The 21,884-nt window shown below is 52.0% G+C and overlaps 1 protein-coding gene across 1 annotated transcript in view; it reads right to left on the bottom strand.

Annotated features, from left to right (window-relative positions):
• Nucleotides 1-2,560: 2,560 nt before the first annotated feature.
• The window catches only part of CDH22 (cadherin 22), a 133,875-nt gene continuing 114,551 nt past the window's right edge, over nt 2,561-21,884 (bottom strand). Inside the window, exons 9-12 of the mRNA XM_021669118.2 lie at nt 16,073-16,194; nt 15,836-15,953; nt 7,232-7,483; nt 2,561-4,348 (exon numbers count right to left, since the gene is read on the bottom strand). Of these exons, the coding sequence (XP_021524793.1) occupies nt 3,777-4,348; nt 7,232-7,483; nt 15,836-15,953; nt 16,073-16,194 (1,064 nt within the window). The 3' untranslated portion in view covers nt 2,561-3,776. The remainder of the gene's footprint in view (nt 4,349-7,231; nt 7,484-15,835; nt 15,954-16,072; nt 16,195-21,884) is intronic.

The raw sequence follows: 21,884 nt of genomic DNA on the forward strand, positions 1-21,884 counted from the left end.
TGGAAGCAAAGAGGATGGAGAGAACGTTACCTTTTCCTCCACACCGCACTCTGGAACTAGCAGAAATCAGGGGGAGGCTTGAGGACTCCTGCAGGCTGTGGAATGCGGTGGCGACTAAAGGAACGAGCTCTCCCAGAGCACAGACGGGGATTTTGGATACACCCAAGACATATGTTTGGGGCTTCTTGTGTGTCGGACACTGTGTGTGCTGCTGACGGGGTAGGTCCTGGGGCCGGAGCACCCGGGCTGAAGTCTCAGTATCTCCACTACTAGTCGTTTGATCTTGCACAAGTTGCTTAACCTCCTTGTGCCTCAGTTTTCTCACCTGTAAAACGGGGCTACCTCATTGCGTCGTGGGATTAAATGCGTTAATTTATGTGAAGTGCTCAGTGTCAACTATTGCTATTGGGTTTTATCCTTATTACAGCCCTATGAAGCAGGTGGTCTGAGCATACGCACCTTATGGATAAGAAAACGGAGGTACACCAAGGGTAAATAACTGTCTGAAGTCACACAGTGGCTGGGCCTGGTGGCTCACACTTATCATCCCAGCACTTTGGGAGGCTAAAGCGGGAGGATCACTTGAGCCTAGGAGTTTGAGACCAGCCTGGGCAACACAGCAAGACTCCATCACTACAAAAAATTATCTAGGTGTGGTGGTGCATGTTCGTAGTCCAGCTACTTGGGGGACTGGGGTGGGAGGATCGGTTGGGCCTGGTACACTGAGGCTGCAGTGAGCCATGATCGTGCCACTGTGCTGCAGCTGGGCAACAGAGTAAGACCCTGAAGAAAGAAGAAAGAAAGGAAGGAAGGAAGGAAGGAAGGAAGGAAGATTGGTAGAAAGAAAAAGAAAGAAAGGAAGAAAGAAAGAAAGAAGGAGAGAAAGAAAGAAAGAAAGATTGGTAGAAAGGGAAAGAAAGAAAGAAAGGAAGAAAGAAAGAAAGGAAGGGAAGGAAGGAAGAAAGGAAGGAAAGAAAGAAGGAGAAAGGAAGGGAGGGAGGAAGGAAAGAAAGAAGGAGAAAGGAAGGTAGGGAGGAAGGAAGGAAGGTAGGAAGGAAAAAGTCATACAGTGGGTAAATAGCAGAGCCAAAGGCTCGGAAGGCGAATCTGGATAAATAATGTTCTTTATTTCTGGCAAGATCTTTGACTCTGGGTGACCTTAGGTAAGTCATTCTCCATGTGTGAGGTTTAGACAGATGTTCAAGGGATCTGTGACTTCATGTCCATGTGTCCCTGTGGACATGTGACCTGCCTGTAACCTCCTTCTTGTCAGGGTCAGTATCTGCTAAGGCAACCCGTGCATGTGGAAGGGACAGACTTGGAGCCAGGGGACCTGTGCCGTCCCTGCTCTGTCCTATACTAGCTGGGAGACCTTGAACCAGTCACTTTATTCCTCTGGGTTTCAGTTTCCCCCTTCTACAACGGAGCTGGCAACCAACCTCAGAAGTGCTGTGGGGTTCTGTATGAGAGAGCTGGGCACGCAGGGGTGAGAGGGCATCTCCCCAGTGGTCCCCAAGTTACCATGCCCATTTGTAGCACGAGCTATAGGAACCATGGGGTAAGGGTCCCACATGGGATGATCTGGGGGTTCCCAAATATCCCTCCACTTGGGTTTACCACACTAATACCACATCCCTGCCACTGGCCACTATCAATGGACTTTAGAAGGGAGGTTCAAGTTGAGCAAGCTGTCATGTTCCTTAACCTGGCCTTCAAGTTCTTTTCAAACTGCCTCTGACCAGCCTTCCCTGCCTCACCTCCCACCACTCCTCCACCCTGTGATCCAGCCCCCAGGCCACACTTCCTTCCTGAAGCTGCCACACACTTCTTGCCTCCTCCCCACCCCCAGCTTTTGCAGATCTGCTTGGCATACTCTTGCTCGCTTGGCCACCTCACATCCTATACTCATTTTTCAAGACCTGGTTGAAGTTACTTCCTCTGGGAAGCCCTCCAGGATTACTCAGTCTTTCTTCAGTGTTTCCAGCATCTTTTTCTGGTAACTCTGCTACAACTCTTAGCAAACACATTATTTTTGGCTGCTTCCGCTCCCTGATTCACTTCCTTTCTCCAAGTTAGGTCTTGAGCTATTGGAAGGGAGGAACTACCTACCATCTGTGTAACTCTGGGCAGTTTACTACTCACTCAGCCTCAGTTTCCTCATCTGTGAACTGGGGCTGACAGTACCTAAATGAGAAAAAATAATGCAGGTAAGGCACTAGAACTTACTGGCTGTCTCTAGATCTATCACAGTGGATCTTGGCAAATGTGGAGGGAATGAATGAGAGCTCCCTGGGAGGATAAGGAAAACAAGGCTAATAAGCCTTTATTGGGCACTTTCCACATGTCAGGAAGGCACTGTGTTCAGAGCTTAACACCCACTATCTCCTTTAAGACTTTCAACAATCCTTTAAGGAAGAGACTATCATTACCCCCATTTTACAGATAAGGAAACTGAGGCTTCAGCAGTGGAGGACCCTGCTGAAGGATGCCCAGCTAGCAGGAGCTGGAATTCACGTTGGATCAATGTGGAATGAATGAATCACTTGGGCGTGGGGGGAGGTGGGAGGACAAATAACCTGTATTTTATAATCATATAGTTTTAGAGCTGGAAACTCTTCAGGTGACTTAGTCCAGGGGTTCTTAATTTGGGATCCATGAGTGGGGAGACTGATGGGTTCCAAAAAGTCAAATAGATAAGGCCCCCACCCCCCGCCCCTTGCCCAGTGGTTTCTGACCCTCTGCCTCCTGCCAATCCTTGCATCCATGCAAGTCCTGGAGTCACCCAGCTTGTTCTTGCTTGGTACTGCTGGTATTTCAGTGTGATTGAGACTCCCAAAGGCTCCACAGTTGCTGGGGGTGTCCTTATCCCCATGCAGGGCAGGATCAGGAGCTGACGGTTGCAACCTTTTCCTCTCCCCTGGGAGATGTCAGGAAAAGGAGAAGGGTATATGGAGCAAGGGAGAGAGGTCAGACCTTGGAGGCAGACACACTGGGCTTCTAAGAAGCACAAAGATAAGAACAGTAACAAAGGCTAGCATTTATTGAACACCTACTATGTGCCAGGCACTGTCCTAACCACTTGACACATACGAACCCTTTTTAGCCTCACAACTCTTCGAGGTAGGTTCTGTTATTAACCCCATTTGACAGATGAGGAAACTGAGGCCCAGAGAAGTGAAGTGACTTGCCCGAGGCCAGGCAGCTGGTCAGTGCCAGAGGCTCTGCCATTCACTGGCCAGGGGCCCTGGGACGGGTCACAGCCACTTCTCTGGGGTCCTTTCCCCTTCTATTCCGTGCAGGACCCCACCTCATGGTTTCTCTGACGACTGAGCTGGTCTCTGTACAGCGTCCCAGCACACAGTAGGTGCTTAGTAAATGAACAGCCTTCCTTCCTCTTAACTCTGATGGGGGAAACCTGAGGCGGGGGCATCTCAGCGGCGTGCTCGCTCCAGCATTCTCCCCCAGGCCAGGATTGAGTAACCCGCCCCTTCCCTACTCGGCAACGCCACCCCCATCTCCCATTCTAACCCCAGAGCCACGCCGTGCCCGGTCTCGCCTCAGTTTTAATGACGTTGGTCAGAATCCCGCAGCTCCGGGCTGCAAAGCTGCACCCCGAGCGGAGGAGGAGTGGGGGAGTCCGCCCCTCGCAAGTTCCCCCTCCGTCCAGCCGCCGAGGGAGGGTGAGGGGAGGGCGGGGCGGGGGGTCCGCGGGGGAAACGCGTCGTCCTGGGGCCCCGGCGGGTGCTGAGCCGGGGAGCCGAAGGCAGGGCGCGGGGCTAGGAGGCCTGGGCCTCGTCGTCCCCGCGGTGGCCGGCGTAGAGCGCGGCCAGGGGCCGGAAGCGCGGACCCCAGCTGCTGAGATAGGCGAAGTCCTGCTCGGAGCCCGACGAGCCGCTGTGCAGCGAGCTGAGCGAGGCGGCCGGCGAGTCCGCGCCCTCGAAGGCGTAGGTCTGGAAGGCGTCGTAGGGCGGCACCGACAGGTCCCCGTCCGCCAGCGCCACCTTGCGGCTGATGAAGTCCCTGAACACCGAGAAGTCCGGCTCGGGGCTCGGCGGCCCCTGCGGCAGCGAGTGGCGCTCGGAGGGCAGGTGGGCCTGCGGGGGGCTGCCCGCGCCCCCGCCCGCGCCCCCGTCCGTGCCGCCGTCTGCGCCGCCGCCCCCGTCGCCGCCCTTGAGCTCGCCGAAGTCGTAGAGGCTCCGCAGCGCCGACATGTCGTAGGCTTCCGTGTCCTGCTCGCCGCCGCCTTCGTCGTTGTACTTGATGACGTTGTCCCGCATGTCCTCATCCTCGTCCGAGCTCAGGTGGCTCTTGTGGTGGCGCCTGAGGGTGAGGATCAGCAGCACCAGCACTGCGAGGGGGACAGAGGGGGCGACTGAGGGCCGAGTCACTCCCAGGGCGTTAGGAGGACCCTCTACCCCGTCTCCTCCCGCCTTCTGCCAGCAGAGTGGGCCCAGCCTCCACACTCCTACAGATTTCTTAGAATTCTGTTCAAAAAGCCGTTCTTACAGTCAGAATTGAGCTGAGTGTCTGGAGAGGTAGTGAGCTACCCATCTTGGGAGGTATGCAAATCGAGGCTAGATTACCTCTGGGGTTGAGGTAGCCAATGGGAGAGCAGTGTTAAAGGTTTTCCTGGGTGTGGAGGCCCGAGGTCTCCCTTCTCAGCTCTATAAACAGATACATTCTTTGAGGACTCTAGATGCTGGTGGTGTGAAGCAGGCAGCTGAGAAACATGGAGCTGGGGAGGGGGTGTGAAAGATGTCCTTCACTCTGACCTCTCTTTCACCCTCACCCTCCTCTGTCCACACCAGAAGTCCTGAGCTCCTACTCAGCCCTTTGGTTCTCAGGTCAAGGTCTGCAGGAACCCTGAGAGCTGCGGGCCAGGTTCCGTGCCTTCCCCTCCAAGATCCCCCAGGAAGGGGCTCCTTCCTCTTATCATACTGGTTTTCGAAGTGCAGCCCCTGGGCAAAAGCAGCATCCCCTGGGAGCTTGTTAGAAATGCAGACCCTTGGATCCTGCCACGAATCTTGTGGCAGTGGAGGGGGTTGTGTGTTTTACCAAGACCCCCAGACAGGAAGAGGCAGCTCAAGTTTGAAAGCCACAGCTCTGTCACAGACCAGACCTTGCTGTTTTACCACGTCTGTCTCCACCCCAAAATGCAAACCCTAAGCTACCCTTGAGGACCTGGGAAATGTTCCCCTGGCTTGGTGTCTGGCATGCAGTGAGCACTTGAAGCATGCTTGTTGAATGAATGAATGACTGAAGGAAGAGTTGGATGGAGACATGGGCAGTGAATGAATGATTGTCCCCTCCTGGCTTTCTTCACTTGATTTCTAGGACTCCACACTCTCCTCCTCCTCCCACTTCACTGAACACTCATTCTCTATTTTCTAAGCAGGCTTCTCCTTGCCTCTCTTAATTCAGATGTCCTAGGACTCAGACCTTGGTTCTGTATCCATTGCTCCCTCTCTTGGAGCTCTCTTTCAGTCTTACTACAGCTTTAAAAGTTCTGTTTAGAAACTGACAATTTCCATATCTCAGCCTCCAGCCCGGACCTCTTCCCTGAAATCTAGATCGTACATTCCATTTCCTACTCAACGTGTCCTCTTTTTGACCAAGAGAATCTCAAATTTAACATGTTCAAAGGTGAAATACTAATTTTTTCCCCTTCCCCACCCTGAGTCTCTCCTTTCTCAGTGTTAGCATCCCCAACTTTTCAATTACTCGGAGCTTTTAGGTCTCTTCTGTTAACTGCTAAATCTCAGGGTCTAGCACATGGGAAGGACTCGATGGATATATAGGTAAATGGTGATGGATGGATAGACAGACAGATGGACAGACATGTACCAGGTACTGTGCTGGGCACTGGATTCTTTTTGCTCCTCCAAACAGCTCCAGTGGCCAGAGCTGGCTGCAAGGGCATGGGGCAGGGCACCTGCTCACCACCTAACAAGGTGGCTTGTGATAGGGAAGAGCACGGAAGCTGGGGACAGGCCCAGAGGGAGGCCACAGGGAAGGAAGGTGTCAGGAGAGAATGGAAAGATGGATGGATGGCTTTCAGAGCGGAGGCTGGGAGCTATGGAGGGGGATGCCCACGGGAGCAGATGGTGAGGTTTGTGGGCGGCGGGCGACAGATGTGCCAGGCCTGATCAGCGATTCCGCCTGTCACCTTTAGAGCACTGATGTGCACTTTCTTCGTTTGTGGGCAATTAGGCAGAAATTTGTTTGCACTGCCTCGGAAAATGAAACCGCTGTAAAGTGCACCCTCTGGAAAAAGGGTTTCTGAGCCATGAGCTGGGATGGGGAGAGAAAGTGGGGGCTCCCAACTAGGAAGAGCCTGCCCAGGGCCCTTCAGGGGCCTGAGGAGGTACAGCCTGGCCATGGGCAGGTCCTCAGAAGGTGGACAGAGGCCATGCCAGTTCTAGGCAGCGAGGGTCGGGCAGGGAGCTGACATCCCCCAGGGAGCACAGCAAAGCTGGAATCTACACTTGGACCTCCCTTGAGCTCCTCGAGCTTTGGCCTCAGTGCCCTTCTGTACTTGGGTGGCCATAGCTGTGACAGGTGGCATATGGCCACTCAAATCCAGGTTAGCTTCTGAAACTTGACTTCTTCATTGTGGACACTTTGGGGTTCAAATGGCTGCTAGTGGGCTGGTACCAGTGTGGATTTTGCCCCCCACCCCCCCCCCCCACCGCCAATGACTTGAGATTTTTCTTTCAGTTTAGATTCATAGCAGGTGGTAGTTAGAGGAGCAGAGCACACAGAGTGAGAAGACCTAATATCAAATCCGAAGGCTATCTAGTACCCTTATACCAGCCACCTAACCTCTCTGAGCCTCAGGGTTTTCATCTGAAAAATGGGATAATACACCTGGCCATACAGTTGTGAGGTTCACAATAGCCCTTTTACTAAAAGTCCTACGTAGAGAATAAAAAAGCACCGTTCACATGAGAGAATTTTAAAAAATATGATTGGTTTTTAAAAATTAGGGTGGGGTTTGGGCTGTGCAGGGGGTGGCCCACGATGAACTCAGTCCTGGAATTTGTGGCGGGGCCGCTCTGCTCTTAGAAGACTCCTCATGGGGACTGAGTGTTAGAGCTTGGAGATGGTTCCACCAGCCCATCCTCACGTGGAGAGGGAAGCTGAGGCCCCACATGGGCTGGTTAGGAAGGAAACCCAGGAGCCCAGGATGGGGGTCAATCAGGCAGGGGTGGGTGGCTCTCGAGGGACTCACCGACCAGGATGAGAACGCAGACCAAGAGGGCGATGAGGGCACCGGGGCTGAGGGAGGCAGCCATGACAAAAGCCGTGGTGTTGCACGACTGGATGGTACCGGAGCTGTCGCAGCCACAGATGCGGATGGTGAGCGTGCCCGTGCTGCTCAGAGTGGGCGGCCCGCTGTCCACTACCAGGATGGGCAGGAAGAACACATCCTGCTCCTGCCGGTTGAAACCCACGTGCTGCGTGTGCACTGCAGCGGTGTTGTCTGTTCCAGAAGAAGGGGGTGCAGTGTGACTTGGGGCCCGGGGTCAGCATCCTTGTCCTAGCCACCTCCTGATTGCACCCCGAGATTTGCCTCCCTATGCCCCAAACTACAGCCTCCCAGTGGACTCATGGGTCTCTTGTCTGATCTCCCAAAATTCTGTACCATCTGCCTCCAAATTCTGCCCCATGCTGCCCAAAGATTCTGTCCCCCAAATTCTGCCCTCAGCTGCCTGAAGATCCTGTCCCCATGTAGCCCACAACTCTGTCCTCAGCCGTCCCAAGATTCTGCTCTCAGCTATTCTAAGATTTTGTCCTCAGCTGTGCCAAGGTCCCCAGCTATTCCAAGATTCTGTCCCCAGCTAGGCCAAGGTCCTGTCCCCGGCTATGTCAGTTTTTTTTTTTTTTTTTCCATTTGTCTCAACAGCCTGTTTTTATTCTAGATTCCACCCCAGCTTCCCAGCGTATTCTGACCTTGGGAGTCCTGGGGTCCTTGGGTTGCGGTTTGTTGGGCCCTGACAAGTCCTGGATTATCAGAGGGGACTGGGAATGCTGGCTGGCATCTGCCTTTGGCTGTGGAATCTTTCTGTCCTTCATATCCCAAGGCCAGTTGAGAGTCCTGGAGCCTGACAAGGAGTCTCTGCCTAAGAGGCTGAGCCTAGAGGGCTGGGGGTGTGGTAAGGGGCCTGATGAGGGGCTCTGGAGCGTCGAGGTCTCCTTACCCACATATTTCCTTTTCACACAGGCGGCCAGAGAGGACAGTGAATGAACACAATGGAACTCATGGCACTGATTCAGCCTGTCACTGGGGAAGCCAGGCAGGACGCAGGGGGATGGTGGCTGCGTTGGAGCACAGGCTGAGGTGACAGGTGGCACCCCCTTCTCCGCCCTTCCCACCTCCTTCACACCTGTTCTGTAGGAGTCAGGCCACCTGACCCTCTGTCATTTTGATGGCCCCTCTCAGTTCTGCACACACAGGGGTACGAAGTGCCCAGAGCTCTGAAGGCTGCTGTCCGCCCTTCACAGCCAACTCTGCCAAAGGGGGCCCTGCCTTCCTGCTGGGGACCTCCAGTCCTCCTTCTCCCCGTGGTCTTCAGTCTGGTCTATCTAATCTGAGAGCCAGATCTGAGTGATTTGTTGGCAGCCTGGGTTCCTTACTCTGCTTCGTGGCCCCAGTTAACTCAGCCCCTTCCCTAGCCGCCCCCAATTCAGTGCCCCAGATCTAGCCTTTCTCATCATGGATGCCAAGTAAGAGAAGGGGCCCTGGGAGCGTCTGACTCGTGGGCTTTGGCAATCTTGGAAGTGGACTGCAGGTCCAGAGGCAGCATGACTGGCCACGAGTTGGAGACTGCCCATGAGGTGCTGGGCACACGAGGGTTCATTCCATTAGCCTATCTCCTTTTATACACATTTGAGAATTGCCATTAAAATGTTGAAAAATAATGCAATTCTGTCATTTACTAGCTTGGGAAACCCACTGAGCTTCTTCTTCTTCTTTTTTTTTTTGAGGCAGAGTCTCACTGTGTCACCCAGGCTGGAGTGCAGTGGCATGATCTCGGACAACCTCTGCCTTCTAAGTTCAAGGGATTCTCCTGCCTCAGCCTCCTGAGTAGCTGGGACTAAAGGCGCCCGCCACCACACCCAGCTAATTTTTGTATTTTTAGTAGAGACAGGGTTTCCCATGTTGGCCAAGCTGGTCTCGAACTCCTGACCTTGTGATCCACCCACCTTGGCCTCCCAAAATGCTGGGATTACAGGCATGAGCCACCGCACCCAGCCCCACTGAGCTTCGCTAAGCTTCAGCTTACCCATCTGTAAACTCAGAAAGGGTATCACACAGGTGTGAGAATTAAATGGTGTAATTCACACATAACCCTTAGAAAAGTTCCCAGCCCAAAGAAATGCTTAATAAATGCTGGTTAATATTTTTTCAGACTCCGCCCCCATCTTCCCTGTCCTGCACCCGCTGCTGGCTCCCTGTCTAGGCCGCCCTGCCTTTGCTCGTAAAGTTCCCGCTATCTGGAACACCCTCTTCACCTTCCTGCCTGGGCAAATTCCTCATCCGTCATGCTCTAGCTAAATGTCACCTCCTTTCTTGTGGCCTCCTTTCTCCGCTTCCCTGGGAAGGAAGGATTTATGGCTCACCCCTCCCTGCTCTGACTACGCAGGTGCCATGCACAGTTCTGTTCCAGCACTTGTCACGTTGTGTTAAGTTAGTGTGCGCCTGTTTCTCCACTGCATGGCTGGCCAGGGCTGGCACGGAGCCAGTCTTGAACAGCAATCCTTGAACGAACCACAGCTTTTGGGAGAAGTGGTGGTCTTAGGTCACCTCCTCAGGTCACTGCTGCCACCCTGTCCCCAGAGCTTATGCGGGGTGGTCACACTGGATGGCAGCTCTGGTGGCCATCCCAGTGAAACAGAAGCAATTGAGGCAGAATCTTGGGCTCGTTGGGTTGGAAAGCTTTGTGAACTTGGCAAGGTTGAGCCAAGTTCGACAGTTCAAACTAGCGACATTCAGGCTTGAACTCTAGCTCTCTTGCTAAGGGTGCATCAACCCCACTGGATTGAAAAATCTGCCTTCCACTGGGGAAGAAAGAAGGCTGGAGGGCAAGATGGGGAAAGAGGGAATGGCATGGGACCCATTTGCATGTATATTTTTTATGCATCAAGGAGTCTCTGCATATTTTAAATGCATAGTAATGCTTAATCCTCACAACCCATTAGGAGTTGTGGCATTATTCCCATTTTGTATATATGGAAATTGTGGCTCAGAGACGAGTGACTTGTCTGAATTTTTCCAGTGAAAGCACTCTTCCTTTCTTCCATCCATCCAACAAATCTTTTTTTTTTCCTTGAGACACAGTCTCGCTCTGTCACTCAGGCTGGAGTGCAGTGGTGTGACCTCAGCTCACTGTGACCTCTGCCTCCCAGGCTCAAGCAATCCTCCCGCCTTAGGTTCCTGAGCAGCCAGGACTACAGGTGCACACCACCATATGCAGCTAATTAAAAAAAAAAGAAAAAATCTAAAGGTTTTTTTCAGGAGGAGGACTTCCTGATGAGGTCTCATTATATTGTCTAGGCTGGTCTCAGACTCCTGGGCTCCTCTCGCCTTGCCCTCCCAAAGTGCTGGGATTACAGGTATGAGCCACCATGCCTGGCCTCCATCCAACAAATCTTTATTAACTACTATGTGCTAGGCACCATGCTATTCATTGTGAGAAAACAATAGAGAGCTAAGCCAGCTCACGGCTGGTCCTGGATCAGAGCTCATATCTCAGTGTGAGAAACAATGCTAATCAAATAAGCCCCCAATTTAGTCTACAATTACAAACCATGGTGAGTGCTGCGAAGTAAGAATATAGGAAGAGCACATAACAGGGGACCTGAGCCAGCTGAGGAGGTGGGGAGAGCTTCTCGGAAGAAGTGATATGATTCCTGAGCCTGAACGATGATTGTAGGGAGAGGGAACAGTGCATGCAAAGGCCCTGGGGCTGGAAGAAGCATAACACATTCGGGGACACTCAGGCCTTTGTGGCTGGAGGGATGAGGGTAATAGCTATGACGAGTCAAGAGGAGGCTGGAGGAGGAGGCCGGTGCTCACTGTGGGAAGCCTGGGAGGCTGTGGTAAGGAATTTGGGTCATTTTCTTTTCCTTTCTTTCTTTTTTTGAGACAGAATCTAGCTCTGTTGCCCAGGTTGGAGTGCAGTGGTGCAATCTCGGCTCACTTCAACCTCCGCCTGTGGGTTCAAGCGATTCTCCTGCCTCAGTCTCTGGAATAGCTGGGATTACAGGCGTCTGCCACCACGCCCAGCTAATATTTGTACTTTTTAGCAGAGACTGGGTTTCACCATGTTGCCCAGGCTGGTCTCAAACTCCTGGCCTCAAGTGATCTGCCCGCCTAAAGTGCTGGGATTACAGGTGTGAGCCAGCACTCCTAGCCAGAATTTGGGTAATTTTCTTAAAAGCAACAGGTCATTGATTGATGGGCTTTAAGCAAAGAAGTGATCTAGTGACAAACCCGTTCATTCAACAGCAAGTAGGAATTGAGCACCATCTCTCTATCAGGACTATCCAGCCCCTGGGAATACTGCAATGGATGAGACAGATGTGGTCCCTGTCCTTGCTGGGCCTGTGTTCTAGTTGAGGGAGCTTATCATCTAAAATGCAGGAGCTGATGTGGAAGAACAGCCAGGAAGCTCTCGTGTGTTTTAGGTGTGCGATAATAGTAGTAGTGGAGGCACAGAGAAGTAGGAAGATTTGAGAAATGAGCGGCTGGCTCCGGCTCAGCCTCAGATTGCCGAGCAAGAACAGGGATGTTTGTCTCTCAGGGTTGCTGTCTCGGGCCATGGGACCATATGTTCTGGGAACTCTGGTCCCCGCCACTCCTCCACCCCATGAAGGGGAATCCCCAGGCATCATCCCTGAATGTATCAAGCTGCCCTCCTGGGCAGCAGCTGGCTTCTGCTGGGGAAGCCGCTGGCCACCCCAGCCCCCTACTCCACCCTTCTAGGTGGGATCTGTGCCCAGTGCTGCATCCATCCATCTGGCCTGACATACATCAGTGTCAATCCCTGGCTGCAAAGGCAATATTTATAAATCACGTTTCCAAACTGGCTACACATTTGTACAAAGAAACAGATGGGTTGGGGTAGCCGTTTGTCACCTAGGATATTTATACAGTGAGGAGGAGGGGGCTTGGCAAGTAGTGGGAAGGGGCTGAGGGACTGGAGGAGGAGGACTTCCACGGCTGCCGTGACCTCAACGTGCTGCTGCCACCTTCTCCCTGGAGCTTACACCAGGTGGCACTCTGGATGGCAGGTCTGGTGGCCCCCAAGCTAAACAAAAGCAATTAAGGCAGAATCTTGGGCCCCTTGGGTTGGAAAGCCTTGTGAACTTGGCAGAGTTGAGCCAAGGCTAGCTGTGTTTCCTGTGACCAGCTCAGGATACTACTGGAATAATGAGTAGGCAGGAATGTACCGGTTGTTAAAATATTGAAATACTTCCAAAGAAGGTTTAAATAGCTGTTGACTCTGAGCCTCCCAAGTCCCTCCCTGCTGCCTCAGCCTTTCCCCCTGGCATCCTCCCAACTTTGACACAATCAAGCCGTGAAGGAATTAGTGCCTGGAGAGGCAGGGTTTCCAGGGTCCCGCTCCAGGTTTTGGCCAGTGTCCTTTCTGATTAGCTAGCTGAGCTGTACTGGTTGTTAAATATGTTTATTATTTTTCATTATTTATTTTTATTTATTGATTGACTGAGACAAGGTCACACTCTGTCTCCCAGGCTGGAGTGCAGTGGTGCAATCATGCTCAATGGAGCCTCAAACTCCTAGGCTCAAGCGATCCTCCTGCCTCAGCCTCCTGAGTAGCTGGGACTACAGGTGTGCACCACCACACCCAGCTAATTAATTTTTTTTTAAAGAGATGGGTTTTCACTGTGTTGCCCAGGCTATTTTCAAACTCCTGGCCTCAAGGGATCCTCCTGCCTTGGCCTCTCAGAGTGCTGGGGTTATAAGCATGAGCCTTACATATTTTTAACAGGACTCCCAGGGATACAGATAGGTCTGGCTTCAGAGGCCACTAAGGCCTCTCGCATTGGGGTGTGGGTGTGTAAAGGCCTTGAGAAGGATCCCAGACCTGTTCCAAGACCAGAAGGAAGCCATGTGATCTGGCCTCCTCGCTGACCACATCTCCTCTCAGTCCTGTCTCTTACTCACTCTAACCATGCAGGTCTCCTCCATTCCTAGACTACCCTGGTCCTGCCCATCGCAGGGCCTTTGCACTTTCTGTTTCTTTCACTGGGATGGTCATTTTCTTTCATATCCTTTAGATCCCTTCTCACTATAGATCCCTCAGAGAGGCCTTCCCAGCCTACCCTATTTAAGAAGATAGCTTCTCCTCTTATCCTGTTTTCCTACCCCTGTTTTTTTGAGGTGGAGTGTCGCTCCTGTTGCCCAGGCTGAAGTGCAATGGTATGATCTCACTTCACTGCAACCTCCGCCTCTCAGGTTCAAGCGATTCTCCTGCCTCAGCCTCCAGAGTAGCTGGGATTAGAGGTCGCCACCACACCCGATTAATTTTTGTATTTTCAGTAGAGACAGGGTTTCACCATATTGGCCAGGCTGATCTCGAACTCCTGACCTCAAGCGATCTCCCCCAACTCGGCCTCCCAAAGTGCTGGGATTGCCAATGTGAGCCACCATGCCCAGCCTCAGCTTTACTTTTCACTGTTTCATCAAACACATTTTACCAAACACCTACTATGCGCCAAGCCCTGCTCCAGGTACCTAGGGTTGAACAAAGTCAAGTCCAGACCCTTGTGGAGATTGCATTATTCCCTCACCCCAGCCACTTATCATCCCAACATACTTTTTCATTTGTGTAATTTCTGTCTCACCTCACTAGAATATAGACTAGGTTTTGGTTGTGTTTGCTGTTGGATTGCTGGGACCCAGAGCAGACCCTGACACAGATGCTTCGTGTCTCAATAATTGCTCAATAAATAATTGCTGGATGTAGAAATTGACATTTCTAGGTATTAACACTGTATCTTGGTGGCCCTTATCTTACTGGGGCTACCTAGCTGCCCAAGGCAGAAGGTGTTATCATCCCATTCTAGATGATGAAACTGAGGCTTAGAGAGGAACAGGCGCCCCAGCACTTTGGGAGGCCAAGGCGGGTGGATCACCTGAAGTCAGGAGTTCGAGACCAGCCTGGCCAACATGGTGAAGCCCTGTCTCTACTAAAAATACAAAAATTAGCCGGGGATGGTGGTGTGTGCCTGTAACCCCAGCTACTCAGGAGAATGAGGCAGGAGAATCTCTTGACCAAGGGAGGTGGAGGTTGCAGTGAGCTGAGATCCAGCCATTGCACTCCAGCCTGGGCAACAGAATGAGAGGCCATCTCAAAAAAAAAACAAAAAACAAAAACACTCCAAAAAACAAAAACAACAACGACAACATAAAAAAACCCCAAGAGGACCAGGCGCTTGCCAGGGTTGTATAGAGCACCCTTCACTGAGCCTGGTTTCTTATTTCCAGTCTGGCGACTGCCACTTCCCTCATCTATTCCTTAAAGGTTCAAATGTGAACATCATGAGGAACTCGTGAGAGCCAGAAGAGGGGAATCTCACAGTGGACTCAGGCGAGGTGGGGCAGTTTGCTTTCCAGGTAGTGTGCTTAGGCAGGAGGCATGCTGGACCTGAGATGGGGGTGCATTGAATCCTACCCACACCACCAAGGCCCTCTATGACCCTGGGCAGGGCTCTTTCCCTCTTAGAGTTTCAGTTTCATCACCTGCAAAATGGGGACAGGGGTCAGAAAACTACCTCACTGGCAGTGAGGATGCAGAGAGAAATGTAAATGGGTCTGGCGTGGTGTCTCATGCCTGTAATCCCAGCTCTTTGGGAGGCCGAGGTAGGAGGATTATTTGAGCCCAGGAGCTTGATACCAACCTGGACAACACAACAAGACCCCATTTCTACAAAAAATTTAAAAATTAGCCAGGTATGATGGTGTGTACCTGTAGTGCCAGCTACTTGGGAGGCTGATGCAGGAGTACTGTTTGACCCTAGGAGTTCAAGGCTGCAGTGAGCTATGATTGCACCACTGTACTGCTGCCTGGTGACAAAGCCAGACCTTGTTTTAAGAACAATTCCAAAAACCAAAAAAGGAATGTGAGTGGAATAAAGCAGTTTTTAAACTGCATCGTTGGCTGGGCACAGTGGCTTACATCTGTAATCCCAGCACTTTGGGAGGCGAAGGCAGGCCAATAGCTTGAGCCTGGGAGTTCAAGACTAGTCTGGGCAATACAGCAAAAATCCCATCTCTACAAAAAATACAAAAATTAGCTGGGCATGGTGGCATATGCTTGTAGTCCCAGCTACTTGGGAGGCTGAGGTAGGAGGATTGCTTGTGCCCGGGAGGTGGATGTGGCAATGGGCCACTGCACTCCAGCCTGGGTGACAGAGGGAGACCCTGTCTCAAAAAAAAAAAAAAAAATCAAATGAAAAACCAAAAACCTTCAGGGTGGGGGTGCACGTGGCTTAGTTCAGTCTTCACTCAGAACGGGGGCTCTTTCCACTCTGGACTCTGGCACAATCACTCCTCATTTATTCCTGTCTATGTCTTCCCATCTGCCATTTCTCATCTTTGGGACGCCCTCCTCCACTCCACCAGCCCACACCCTGCTTGTGTTTGGCCAGTGGGCTGGGTAGCAGCTCCAGCTTGGCCCAGACTTTCCATGTGATCTTAGATCCAACACAGGCCCTGTGGATGCCTCCATCCCTCCGTCTATAATATGGGAACAGGGCAGGGAGACTGTGCCCCTCCCTCCTTGCATCCTAGGATTTGGAGGCTCACCTTGGATGTCAAGCAGAGAGAAATGAGGGTTGCTGGGAGCTTCAGGCACCAGGCGGAAATAGAAGCGGTGCCCGCCTTGGGGCTCGTCTCTGTCCACCACGCTGATGGTCTGGATGAGCTGAGGGGTGAGGAGGGGATAGGGGGCTAGTGGTGAGGCTGAGACCAGTCTGGGCCCAGGTAGAGGGTGCCGCTGGCCAGTCCTGGAGGCAATCCCCAGCCCCAGCCCCACAGGGGTACCTGGCCTGGCTTGGCATCCTCGCATACAGCTGCCTCGTAGGGTGTGGCCAGTTCTGGGGGATTGTCGTTCACATCCAGGATTCGGATCCTTAGGGATGCCCGGGATAGCTGGGCATGATTGTCTGTAATGAGAGCACAGGAGCAGGGGAGAGGCATCAAGTGTGAGAACTAGATAACCTCCTCTCTACTATGAGGACAACAGTGGGCAGTGGGGTCACACTGAGAGATTTGTGGGTTAACCAAGTTGGTACAAGCACCAGAACTGGGAACATTTGGGCATAAGTTGAGTAATCATCATTGTGACCATCACCACCATTACCATCAGCCTTGGCACCATTGGTATTACCACTACAACCCTCACCACCACAATCGCCAGTAGCACCCATTGCCATCACCAACAGCATCACCACTGTCAGCATCAACACCACCATCACTGTCTCCACGATGCCTGCCTTTGGCATCACCACCACTGTTACTATTACCATTGCCATCATTAAGCCATTACCAGTACCACCATTAGCATTATCATCAGTGCGTCTACCAACATAACTATCAGTACCACCATCACCATCCTGACACTGCTGCCATCACCACTGCCATCGCTACCACCACCATCAGGTCATCACCATCACTACCATCATCATTAGAATTAGCACCACCACCACCACCAGAACCACATCCTCTAGTACTACACTCATCATCTCTACCACAAAGAATACTAACGCCATCACCATCACCACCCTCACCGCCACCACCAACCCCATCACCAATATCACCATCACCATCATCATCACCAATACCACCACCATCTCTTCCATAGTCACCACAACCACCATCACCAGCCCACCTGTTACCACTATCACTCCGTCGTAATCACCAGTATCACCATCACATCCCTGGTCCCCAACAACACTGTCATCACCACTGCCTTCCCCCCGCCGCCCCACCACCACAGAGCACACAGCATGCATGCACGTGGAGCAGCTACGACCATTATTTGAAGTACCCCTGCGGAAATCCTGTGGTTTGGTACAATTTCTATCCCCATATTGCAAAGGAGAAATAAAACGTGGGATGCTTTCGAGACATGGGTCAGCTGGCAACTAAACTCCAAAACCTCTCTTTTCTCAAGACCTGATCCTAAAAGTGCCAGACGAGTCCAAGGAGGTAGATCTTGGCCAGCAAAACTATTATGTCCTCACCCCTCCGAGTTGGGATGTCTTCAAGGTCATGGTCCCTGTCATGTTTATCTCTGGGTTACCAGCAGTATGGGATATGCTCCAGGTCAATTCGAATACATTAATATTTGCTGAATGAATAAATTAATGAATGAATGAAGTCTGGAAGGATTGAGACTGCAGGAGGCTTGAATGCCAGGCATGGCTGTGTCCCTGACCCAGTGTTTGGTCTTGGGTAAGACCCTGCCTTCTCTGATATCAGTTTCCACACCTGGAAAATGGACAGAGGGCATAGTGATTATGAGCAATGCTGGGTAGTTCTGATTCCAGCTCTACCGCTTTATGTCTGTATAATCTGAGCCATGTCATTTGACTTCTCTGTGCCTCAATTTTCTCACCTGCAAAATGGGTCTAATACTGACCCATTTATGCCTAGTTGCCTAGTGTTCCATTATTGGAACGCTGAGCATGTGGAAGTTATTTATATCCTACTGCTCAAGGTCATTGCCAAGGTCTGATTGCAAAAATTCAAAAAATTGCAACCTCAGGCATAAATGAGTTAATGGCTGGGTGAAGAGAAAGATTGAGTTAATATCTGCAGGGCATTTAAAACTGTGTGTACAACACACAGCAAGTGCTGTATGAGCGTTTGTAAATAAACAGACATCCTCAAAGGGTCTTATCAGCAATGACATTAAATAACTCTAGGATGTGGAATACTTTATCCCAGCCTGTCCTGTCTGAACAGTGCCCTGAATGTTGGTGCTTTCTAACCCCCGACCAGCCCAGACCTCTCAGTGCTCTCTGGTGCCCCATCCTCTGCTATCTTGGCCACATGTATATTACTGACACGTTCCACCTGCCAGCGACCTCAGTAGCATCTCCTGGGGGAGGAAACCACACCTCACTTCCAAGCAGTGACTTGGAAGATGGGGATCTCTGGCTGGGCTGGCAGGGAGCTCTCTTAGGGACAACCTGAAAGCTTCCAGGCATCCAGGCTCCCCATGAGTTACCCGGGGAGTGGGACTGGTCAATTGCCTCCTGCTGTGAGCTTGGGGTCCGCTGTGTGCTGACAGCAGCTGCTCACGTGTTGATAAAGAGAGAAACAGAGATAGGAGGGCAGGTGCAGCCACCTCCTGGGGGGTCGGTCAGGAAAAGGAAGGGGCTGAGTTCTTAATTAACTGAGACCCCGGCTTCTCCCTGGAGTTCCTCTTAGCCAGGGGCACATTATCTTCTCAGCTCACCCAGATCTGCCACTCCAGTGATTAGAGGGGGCTTTTCCGGGGCGAGAGATGGGAGTCGTGACTGGGAATGCCGGGTGAACCGTTATTTTTAAGAGTGCGTTGCCGGAGAATTTCAACAGACAGACGGCGGGTGGTTTTGGGAGGAGGGAGGTGAGGCCCACAGCCAGGAACAGGCGCCTCTCTCCCGGCAGAGGCAGAGGGAGAGTAGAGGGGGCGGCCAGGGCCTAGTGTCCCTGCAGGGCACTGTCCCCTGCAGTGGAGGGTGGTGGGGGTGTAGGGGCTGGAGGGAGAGACGGGGTCCTACATGTTGAAGGTAGAGCAGGAGGGACTGCTGAGTGGGTGATCCCTCCTGGAGTGCTGGTCTCATTGTGGATGAGACCCCTATTATAGCACCTTTGCTTTGGGCTATGCTGGGCCTCTCCTACCTCTTCTTTTAAAATGTCACAGGTCATCTTGTGGGAAAGCCCTAATGTGCTTGGCATGAGTGAGAGTCTCAGACCTAAGCGGTGGGGCAGTTGAGTGACCTCTAAATTGCCAAAGTTGCCATCGGCAGATCTTATTCTAGGAAATCCTGAATTTGGGGCTAGCCTGGAAGCCCAGAGCTCATGGGCTGGCCCCAGGTCAGCACCCATTGCCACTGCCATTGCCATTGTGGCAGTGTGTCTCCAGCATGGCTACATTACAATCACCTGGGAAGCCTTTAAACAACACTGACACCCAAGGCTTGCTCATGGATTTTTTTTTTTTATTTTTTTTTAACAGCTCCAGGGGATCAACCCGTAGCAAGGTTTGTAAACCACCACCCTAGGGTGACTGGGAGGTGGGGGATCCAGCCTGGTTGGCTTCCTCCAAACCCCTCCTATCACAGTTAGTATCATTTATAAGAATTGAAAATAATCCTATTTTTGCCACCTTAAATGTTTCTAGGATAAAACAAGGAATCCATCAGTTGATTAAGCTTGACCTCCTGTGCAGGATTTTCCAGTTCACAACATCCGTTCTTATTATGACCTCATGTGATCTTTGAAATAAGCCTTGAAGAAGGCCTTGTTAATCCCACTTTCTGGATGAGGAAACTGAGGCCCACGGAGGGGCAAGGGTTTTCCTCACAGCCCTAGGTGAGTCAGCAGCAGAGCTGGGGCTGGGTCCGAAACCTCCCGACTCCAAGTTCACCGCTTGGTCCTGATGCAACATCAGGGGCCCTCCTGCTGCCTGAGCATCTGTCCATTCAGTGGCAGCTGTGGCTTAGACCTGGGCCCAGGCGGCTCTCACAAAATGGCCAGTGGCAGGTGCCCCCTCCAAGGACTGGGTCCCCCACAGCCCTCCCCTCTTGGCTTTTCAGTTCAGCTGACTGACATGCAAATTAGTTTAATTATTTCTTCTTCTAAAATAAATTATATTTTGCAGTAGCTGCAATATGTTGTGTCAGGCAAAATTACATTCAATATTTTTAAACTAATTGATGCAGCCTTGAGGAAGGCTGATTGACAGCCCGGGGCTGAGCAGGCCTGCAGCCTTAACTGATTCCTAAATTAAAATTAAACGTGCTTTGGCCCGGTGCTTCCTCCTTGAGCTGCCTCACTATTAATCCGGGGAGGTGGCAGGTGAAGCCCCGGGGGGTCTGAGAGGCCTGAGGAGGCTGGGCAGCTCAGGGTACCTCAGGGAGAGACCAAACTCGGGACAGGAGAACAGCTGTGGAGTGGGGCAGGTCTCTGGCCTCCGCTGGGCCTCGGAGTCTCTTCTGTGTAATGGATGGGGGATTGGACTGGACAATCTGGAACTGAGACCTGTGCTTTCTGCTGACAGTTGTGGATCAAGCATCTCCTTTGTACCAAGGACACAGCAGTGAATAAGACAGCATGGTCTCGGTCTAGTGGCAGGGACAGAGATTACTCCAGACTGTGAGAAGAGCTGAGGGAAAAAAAGTTCAGGAGCTGTGAGAGCTTGGAGCAGGGGGTCTTGACTGGTGAGATGCAGGATTTTTTTCCTGGACTAAGTGGTATTTCTGCTGAGTCCTGCCGAGTCCTGACTGGGAAGTAATTGTGCAAGGGGGATGGGAAAGGAAAGATTGTCTCAGGCAGTGGGATCGGCACATGCGAAGGCCCTGGGGTGTGAGGGGAGGCTGTGGATAATAAGACTCTGGACCTTTTCCAAGGAGGATCCCAGCCCCTAGTACAGTTACTCATTTGACATCCGACCAATCTGAGTGAGTGTGGGGACAGGGCTGGGGGCTGGTGGGAAGGGAAGAGGAGACAGGGCCTGGCCTGGTGCCCCTGTTAGGGCACTCCTAGGAATGTGCTCCTCCCTGGAAGAATGGCAACAAATGCATATTAAGCACCTGCCAAAGACCAGGGTCTGGGTGGCACCGTTTCATCCTGCCAACCATGGTGGGAGGCAGAGACTGGTATTGTTGCTGTTTCACTGATGAGGAAACGAACTCAGAGGGGCGGCCCAAGGTCTCATAGGAGCTGGGACTCAAACCTGGTCTGGTTTAAAGGGGGATTTTTTAACCACCACATGGGGTTGCCTTTCATGTCTTTAGCTGTCAGAATCCATTTTGCCTTCAAGGCCCCAAACAAATGTCCCTGCTTCCTCCAGGAAGCTTTCCTTGGTTGCTCTTGGTTCTGGGTGATCCGAGGATAAGCCCAAGTCCCCCATGCCCACAAGACCCCCTGTGATCATCCTGCTGTGGCCTCCCTGGCCTCGTCGCTACCCCTCTCTCCCTCTTTTGCTCTGCTCCAAGTTCGCTCCTTTACCTCCTTCAGGTCTTTGCCCAGATTTCTTCTCGGAGAGGCCTCCCCTAAAGACCTTATTTCCATTCGCCCTTTGCCATCCTACCAGACACCGCTTCCCTGCCTTACTCCTCTTTGTAGCATTTACCCAGCACTCTGTTTCTATTTAACTTGCTCACCCTCTGTCTATCTCCTCCTCTAGAAGGTAAGCAGAAGTTTTGTACATTTTCTTTACTGCTGCATCCACAGCAACTGCTTGCATGGTGCATAGTAGGTGCTTAATAAAGACGTGTCCAATGAATGGATTCCAGTGTCTGTGGCATCCCTGACCATGCGCACGCTCCACGAGGGATGCTGGGGAGGTGCAGGGGAGAGACAGAGACTTCCTTGGATGAACTGACACTGTTGTGTCAGGGGTTGGGTCCCTCCATTTCAGAAGCAGTCTAGTGCTGGGGCCCTCTTCCTGCCTCTCTCTTTCTCTCTCTCTTGACCAAGGTTTTCTCATCAGTAAAACAAATGGAGTGGGATTCTGTGGTTTTCCTTGGCTGTCAGAGAAAGAGAAGTGAAGCTGCGGAGTGGGAGTGGGAAGGAGAGTGGGGGGACTGGGAGGGGGAGAGATGAGAGAGATCAGCTCGAAGAAAGCACCTTCCCTCTCACT

The sequence above is a fragment of the Aotus nancymaae genome, unplaced genomic scaffold (assembly GCF_030222135.1).
Source record: "Aotus nancymaae isolate 86718 unplaced genomic scaffold, 86718_ANA_hifiasm-v0.15.2.pri h1tg000029l, whole genome shotgun sequence".
Lineage (NCBI taxonomy): Eukaryota > Metazoa > Chordata > Mammalia > Primates > Aotidae > Aotus > Aotus nancymaae.